Source organism: Octopus bimaculoides, chromosome 5 (assembly GCF_001194135.2).
Source record: "Octopus bimaculoides isolate UCB-OBI-ISO-001 chromosome 5, ASM119413v2, whole genome shotgun sequence".
In the NCBI taxonomy this organism is placed as follows: Eukaryota; Metazoa; Mollusca; class Cephalopoda; order Octopoda; family Octopodidae; genus Octopus; species Octopus bimaculoides.
In genome coordinates, this window is record NC_068985.1 from 4668738 (window position 1) to 4677298 (window position 8561).

The following is an 8561-nucleotide window of genomic DNA, read 5'->3' on the forward strand; positions in this document are numbered from 1 at the left end:
AATAAACCACTGTTGTCCTTGTAAGTTGTTTTTCATGTTTACTATGGATTGCTTGAAGCTAACTTTCTTCCTACACCTCGATCTTCGGATCTTACATTTATAAATACATATATATAAGTGTGAGAAAGAGAAAGAATTTTATGTAATGACAAGTTTATTTAGCAAGAGAATCAGAAAGGAAGAGGTTTGTCAATGTTGTACAGTGTGAGGACCAAAGGCACGGGGTATTCTGGATTGCAAGGCAATGTATCAGAGAAAATCGTGATGCTTTGGGAGAGAAGTATGTATGCATGGATAATGGTATGTTTGCACTTACTGACTCTGTAAAGAAGGAGCCGTGGCAATGAAAGGTTGTTAAACATGAAGAATGATTGGGAGAAAGACGGACCAGCTATCCTAGTAAATAGTACAGAAAAGAGTCAAATGCTAAACTGGTGTAGCAGTGGTATAGTAAGTTGTTCCAAGGATAAAGGAGATATCTGACAGAGGCATCATATTGTTGGACCAAATCATGAAAGTTGCAGAAAAAATTACAGCTCAATTAATTATCTGTATAATCATCATCCTCATTTAATGTCTGTTGTCTATGCTGGCATGGGTTGGACGGTTTGACTGGCGGCTGGCAAGCTGGAAGGCTACACCAGACTCCAGTCTGATTTCGCATGGTTTCTATAGCCGGATGCTCTTCCTAATGCCAACCACTCTGAGAGAGTAATGGGTGCTTCTACATGCCACCAGCATGGGTGTCATTTGTGTAAGACTGGTATCTGCCACAACAGTGATTTTCCTCAGCTTGATGGGTCTTCTTCTCAAGTACGACATAATGTCAGTCATTGCTTCTGTGAGGCCCAACATTTAAGCCAGAGGTCTCAGTCATTGCCTCCGTGAGACACAACACTCAAAATGAGCTCAGCCACTTTGCCCCCATGATGCCCAATGCTTGAAAGGTGCCTTAAAGGTCTCAGTCATTGCCTTCATGAGGCCCATATCTGCCATGACTGTGATTTTGCTTGGCATGATGGGTTTTTGTCTCAAGCACAACATAATGCCAAAGGTCTTGTTCATTGCCTCTGAGGTAATATATATATATATATATCATCATCATCATCATCGTTTAACGTCCGTTTTCCATGCTGGCATGGGTTGGATGGTTCAACTGGGGTCTGGGAAGCCAGGAGGCTGCACCAGGCTCCAATCTGATCTGGCAGTGTTTCTACAGCTTGATGCCCTTCCTAACACCAACCACTCCGAGAGTGTAGTGGGTGCTTTTACATGCCACTAGCACAAGGGGCCAGGGGAGCTGGCATCGACTACGATCAGATTGTGCGTTTTATGTGTCACTGGCACGGAAGCCAGTCAAGACGGCACTGGCATCAGCCACATTCAGATGGTGCTTTTTACACGCTACTGGCATGGGGTTCACAACTACAATTTCCATTTGATTTGATTTTGATATTGCTGATGTTGATGTACTTGACTCAATAGATTTCCTCAAGCACAGCAGGTCGCCCCCTACAATCCAAGGTACTTTTGAATGGGCTGGGGCTGGTTATGTGAAACTGGTGTAGGATACAGCTGTGAACTCACTTTATTCGCCAGGTCTTCGCAGTCACAGCATATTTCCAGAGGTCTTGGTCTTTCGTCATTGCATCTGTGAAGCCCAACATTCAAAGGTCATGCTTCACCACCTCATCCCATGTCTTCCTGGGTCTCCTTCTACCCCGGATCCCTTCCACTGTTAGGGAATGACACTTCCTCACACAGCTCTCCTCATCCATCCGCAGTACATGACCATACCAAAGCAAACGTCTCTCTTGCACACTACATCCGATGCTTCTTATGTCTAATATTTCTCTCATGGCACTTACACTCTGTTGCGTGTGCACACTGACATTACACACTCAGCAGATCATGCTAGCTTCATTTCTTTCGGGCCTACGCATGTCCTCCGCAGTCACAACCCGTTTCACTGCCATGAAGCATGGAAGTTCGTACACATGCATCATACAATCTACCTTTCACTCTGAGCGAGAGGCCCTTTGTCACCAGTAGGGGTAGAAGCTTTCTGAACTTTGCCCAGGCTACTCGTATTCCAGTAGTAATACTCTCTGAGCATCCTACCCCACTACAGACTTGGTCACCTTGGTAGCAGAGTCTGTATATATACGCGCACACACACATTTGTGTGTGTGCATGCATCTATGTGTCAATGTTCACACACACACGTGCACATATACATATGCATAATATATTTTTGATAGTAAGAAAGAAGAGATGGATTGACAGACAGAAAGACAGAGAAACAGAGTGACACATACTCTTGATGCCTTGCCCTGATGGCTGCAAGTTTTTCCATTGTAGGCTGAAAAAGAAAGATGAAACAATATTTAAAATTTAAAAATAAAAAGACAAAATATTCACTTTTAAACAAAATTCAATTCAACTCATCAAAAATTTTAAAGGTTAACATTTATTTCAAAATTCATATTTAATAAAATTTCAGCAAATTTACATTTTTCATTCTTTTGATTTTCTTTCTTTTTTTTTTTTGTTTAGAATCCAGGTGTGGAAGCAAAAGCTGGAACAAAGGCCTTGGAATTAACTAAGGAAAGACTAAAGTTTCAGCTAACAGCAAAGCAGATAGGATTCTACTCCCTTCAGGTAAATGGTTCTGCTTGATATGTAGGAAAACTGTAGGTAGGAATTCCATACATTGTACCCAGTGAAAAGTTATGGACACACAAGAGATGCAGCGGAATCAAAGGATAGTTAATGGAAAAAGTAGTATTAGTAAGAGGAAAATGCACAGGAGCAACAAACACTAAGGATACACTGGAAATAAATTTTCTGAAACACCTTGGAGGCTCCCTAGAAGAAGTAGATAGTTTCTGTTACCTAACTGACCTAATTAGTAGTGGCGGAGGATATCAGTGATTCTCAACTATTTTTTTGCCCTTGGATGCCTTTGGTTCCTATTTTACTCACTGGACCTCCATAGCCATTTGATATATATATATATATATATCGTCATGGCACCTGTGCCCAGCATCGCCTCCCTGGCACTTGTGCTAGATAGCATATGTAAAGACATTTGAGCGAGATCGTTGCCAGTGCTGCCGAACTGGCTCCTGTGCAGGTGGCATGTAAAAAACACCATTTCGAGCGTGGTCGTTGCCAGTACCGCCTGACTGGCCTTCGTGCCGGTGGCATGTAAAAGCACCCACTACACTCTCAGAGTGGTTGGTGTTAGGAAGGGCATCCAGCTGTAGAAACTCTGCCAAATCAGATTGGAGCCTGGTGTAGCCATCTGGTTTCACCAGTCCTCAGTCAAATCGTCCAACCCATGCCAGCATGGAAAGCGGATGTTAAACGACGATGATGATAATGATGATGATATATAAATATCTCACTGTATTTTTATTATTAAATATTATCAGGAACTGTCACCATCATCATTTAACGAATGTTATCCATAGTGGTAAGATGCCAGTCTGATTTGGCATGGGTTCTACAGCTAGATTCCTTTCCTAAAGCCAACCACTTCGAAAGTGTAACAGGTGCTTTTTAAGCCAGAAGCATGTAAAATAGCAATTTATTGCACATAAATTTTAACAAGAAAATCTGATATGGACTGCCAAGGGCCATATGGACTCTGGTTGAGATCCACCGGTTAATATATTAATTAAAAGAAAAATTTGTAAGTAAACCAAAAGAAGAAGAGAGGTAGTGGTCATTACTTTTGCAAGCCGTGTTGAAATAATGCAAACATAAACATCTGCCTGTTTATGTCTGGAGAAAATCACAGGCAGGGAAGGAAGAGGAGGCCTGATTGAATGCTTGTGATACAAGAAAAAAAAAAAAAAAAACCCTCTGCTAAAGACACTCTAGGATTGCAGGTGTTAAATTAAGATGAAGTTAAGCCTACTACTAATATAACAATTATCAATTTACTATAGAAGTTAGCCAAGATTTTAGGAAAAATTAATTACCATAGAGTATTTGAATCAAAATTAAACTAAAATTTAGACCAAAGTAGTTAAGTCTGATCCTAGATATTTATAGAACCTAGTATAGCTTAATTGAGACAAAATCAAACATGAATTTATTAAACAGACCCAAAGCAATTTGTCTTCTTCAGCTCTATAAACGTGTATTAGCGTCCCATAGTCCAAACCAGTCCAAATGCTAAGATAGCGAATCACCTGACGGATATCTAATTTTCTGAAATAAATAAAAGAATTATAAAAATATAATAAAACAAATTCATTAAGAAAATACTTTTTAACAAGTTATAAAATATTCTTCAACTATCTGTTTAGTATAAAATATTCCAAATGCTTTCTCTTTAACAAGAAGAAAAGGCAAACCACAACCATAAACCTCAACACCATACCTGTAAACTCCAGCCTCACAGGAATATTATCTGGTCAAAATATTAGTCAATGTTTGCTGCTCTTGAGTCGGCAAATATATAGAGAAGGGGTACACTAGGCTCATCCTATATCTCTGTATAGATTATCTAAGATTAGATGTTACAAATCTGAGATTCTCTTCAGTATTGTAAAACAGTTAAAATGTTTCAATGCTAAAAGAGCATTGAAACATTTTATTAAAATAATGTGAGACTGGTAAAATGTAAAAAGACGATAATACAAGGCAGCTTACAAGTTAAACACATGATTTGGAAGATTATAGAGTAGAGATAATACAGAAGCTGGATAATCATTTTTCATGTAAGAAAGGAAAATCTTGATGTATTTATCAAACTCTAAATAGAAAAAATAATAATTTCTTAATCATCACAAAGTCATGAAACTGGAAAGAAGGGTGCAATCAATTTAATAGATCCTAATATTTCCTAAGTGTTTATCATATGACATCTGGAGGTATGAAAAGCAAAATTAACTCTGCTAAGATATTAACACAGATCTTACAGATCTGAGTTCATATCTGAGATAACTAAATAAATCTTACCTTATCTGACCATAGGAGCCCCACCCAAACATAGAAAATGGTTTATGCACAATGATTATAAACATTTTAGGGGTGTGCTTATATAATAGTCAAGGGTGAGGCAAATACAAATATAAACATCAAAACAGACTCACTCAAAGACTCAACCATATTGTATTCCGAGTGGTTCCATGCCCTCAAATGTAATCTTCAGAAAGATTTCAAACACTATTCCTTTCATAAACACTTTCATCAAATTTACTAACAGTAAGGGATTGGGCATGGCTGTGGAGTAAGAGGTTTGCTTCTTCCCAACAACGTGGTTCCAAGTTCAGTCCCACTGCATGGTACCTTGGGTAAGTATCTTCTACTGAAGTCCTGGGTCAACCAAAGCCTTGTGAGTAAATTTGGTAGATGGAAACTGAAAGAAGCTTGTCATGTATGTGTATGTGAGTGTAGGTGTGTGTGTGTGTTTGTGTGTGTATGTGCATGTGTGTATGTGTATGCACATCTCTATGTATGGTAGCACCTCACCACTGCTTGACAACTGGTGTTGGTGTGTTTACATCCCCATAACTTAGCAGTTTGGCAAAAGAGACTGATAGAATAAGGCTTAAGAAAAAATTAAGTACTGGGGTTTCATTCATTTGACTAAAAATTCTTCAAATGGATGCCCCAGCATGGCCACAGTCTAATGACTGAAACAAGTAAAAGTTAAAGGATAAAAGATATCCTGAAGTACAAGCAAGACTGTGTGGTAAGAAATTAGTTTCTAACCACATGGCTCCAGGGTTTCTTGGACAGGTGTCTTCTTTTGTAGCCGCACTCCCAACCAAAACCTTGTCAGTCGACTGGGAAGACGGAAACTGAAAAAAGCCCACTGTGTATATACATGTGTGTGTGTGTTACCGTCTCCTTAACTTGACTTCATGTGATAGATTGTAAACGAGTGTCACTGTTATGCAAGTGGTGTCCTTTGTTTGCTATCTGCCATGGAAACATGTCTGGTTATGGAGAAATATTATCTTGAATGGGAACAAGCGAAGACTGGCAATCGGAAGGGCATCAGGCTGTAAAAAATATGCCTCAACAAATTCTGTCCAATCCATGACAACATGGAAAAATAGATGTTAGAATGAAGCTGATGATGGTAATGATGATGATGATTACAATGATAATTCCTATATTATTATCCCATTTATACATCAGTCTTCTCATTACTTAAAAGCAAAAGTCAAATTTAAACAAGATGTGATAATATTACTTACTCAAATTTTTGTCTTTCCATGATGCTAGGGAGCTTTTCTACGCCCCTCTCAAATTCTTCATATTCCTAGAAATGTTTACAAAGAAGGCATTTATTGTGACTTTATAACAAAAGTAATGGATTTCACACCTATAATTCCATTTTAATTTGCACATTGACTGTTCAATGAAACTGGACATTTGTTATTTTTATCTTTTAATCTAAGACTCATGAAAAGGGGAGAGGAAAATATTCTCAAGTGCAAATCTTGTCTCAGGTATGGCTGTGTAATAAGAAATTTGCTTCCAAACCACATGGTTCTGGGTTCAGTTCCTCTTTGTGACACCTCCAGCCCATCAGGAATCACCGCTAAGATGTTTAAAATATCTGGCAGTGTGGGAAATTGTTTAGTCACCTGTATTGTAAATAACATGGTTCATGAAGGAGTCATACCCAATGATTGGTGTAGCAGTACCATACTAAACTGTTACAAACGTAAAGGTGATGCTTTAGATAGAAATAATTACAGAGGTATCAAATTGTTGGATCAGGTGATGAAAGTTACAGAGAGACTTAGTCTAGATGAGATGCAGTTTGGTTTTGTACGAGGTAGAAGCACCACTGATGCTATATTTCTGGTAAGGTAACCTGTCCAAAGAAAAATCTCTGTAGCTGGCGTTTGTTGACATAGAGAAAGCTTTTGACAGGGTCCCCTGATCCCTTATCTGGTGTCAATGCGGAAACTAGGGATAGACAAGTCGTTGATGAGAGCCGCAGAAGCCTTGTACAGGGACACTATCAGCAAGGTGAGGGTGGGCAATGAGTACAGCAAAGAATTCAGCGTACAAGTAGGGGTTCACTAAGGATCAGTACTCCCCTCTTGTTCATCATAGTCATCCGGGCAATAACAGAGGAATTCAAGACACAAAGGTGCAGCAACATCAGAGGAAGGTTAACAGGGAGACTAATTTTGTATGTGAAAGGTGCACAGGTACAATAAATGCTAAAAATGCACAGAAAATAGACTCCATCAACTGCTTCCATTATCTAGGAGGCCAAGTTAGTAGTGGAGGTGGATGTTCCAAGAGCGTAGCTGTGAGAATAAGATTAGGCTGGGTAAAGTTCAGAGAGCTCCTACTCCTGCTGGCAACAAAGGGCCTCTCTCTCAGAGTGAAATGGAGATCGTTTGATGCCTGTGTGCAAACAGCTATGCTGCATGGCAGTGAAACATGGGCTGTGATAGCTGAGGACATGCGTAGGGTTGGCAGAAATGAAGCCAGTACACTTTGCTGGATGTGCAATGCCAGTGTGCATGTTCGACAGAGTGTAAGCATCTTGAGAGGAAACTGGCATAAGAGGAACTAGATGTGGTGTGCACAGAGAGACAACTGCATTGGTCATGTGATGTATATGTATAAGGGTAGCTGTGTAAAGAAGTACTGATCTCTAAATGTGGAGAGAACCTGCGGTAGAGGAAGACAGGGGACAAGGTGCTGAGGCATGATCTTCAAACTCTGAGCTTCACTAGTGACTGAAGCCTATGGCAATGTGCTGTGCTTGAGAGGACTCATCAAGCCATGTGAAATTGTAGTTGTCATCAATGCTGGTGTCATGTAACTGGCATGCAAAAAGCACCTTTTGAGTGTTGGGCCTCACAGGGGCAAAGTGGCTGACTGATGCTGGTGGCATGTGAAAAGTACCTAGTACACTCTCAGAGTGGTTGGCATTAGGAAGGGCATCCAGCCGTAGAAACAATGCCAAATCACACTGGGGTCTAGTGCAGCTTTTCAGCTTGTCAGCCCTGGTCAAACTGTCAAACCCATGCCAGCATGGACAATGGATGTTAGATGATGATGATGATGATATACATATATATATATAGTTTTAGGGAAAATAACCAAGTTTCAAGAACTCATCGAGGAAAATCCACTATCACATATAGAAAAATTAATAATCAGGAATTACGGAAAAATTTGGATAAGTACTGTTTTTTACTTTGCTAAAGATTTTCTACTATTTGAAAATATGTATTCTTGTTTTTTATATTATTCATTTGGTTCTTTATAGATTATTTTTAATAGATAACTTATTTAACACTAAATTATTTAGAAGTTATAGTTTCGTTTCAACATAATATTAGAACTTCGATTTGAATAGTGTTGATATATTTTCGATTATCTTTGATTAATAATTAATCTTTATAGTTTATAATATCGTTAAAGATTTTTTAAAATTAAAACTTTGTATATATATATAAAGTTTAATCTTTTATTCTTAATAATTTTTTCTTTCCTAATTTTTCCATTCATAATTTTTTCATTCATATTTTTATTATTACGTTTGTAGAAATAAATAATCTTGT

At 38.7% G+C, this 8561-nt stretch overlaps 1 protein-coding gene across 1 annotated transcript in view; it reads right to left on the minus strand.

Moving 5' to 3' along the window:
* The window catches only part of LOC128247888 (uncharacterized), a 35995-nt gene that overhangs the window by 16163 nt on the left and 11271 nt on the right, over window positions 1–8561 (minus strand). Inside the window, exons 4-6 of the mRNA XM_052968120.1 lie at window positions 6222–6286; window positions 4116–4221; window positions 2319–2362 (exon numbers count right to left, since the gene is read on the minus strand). Coding sequence (XP_052824080.1) covers window positions 2319–2362; window positions 4116–4221; window positions 6222–6241 — 170 coding nt within the window. The 5' untranslated portion in view covers window positions 6242–6286. The remainder of the gene's footprint in view (window positions 1–2318; window positions 2363–4115; window positions 4222–6221; window positions 6287–8561) is intronic.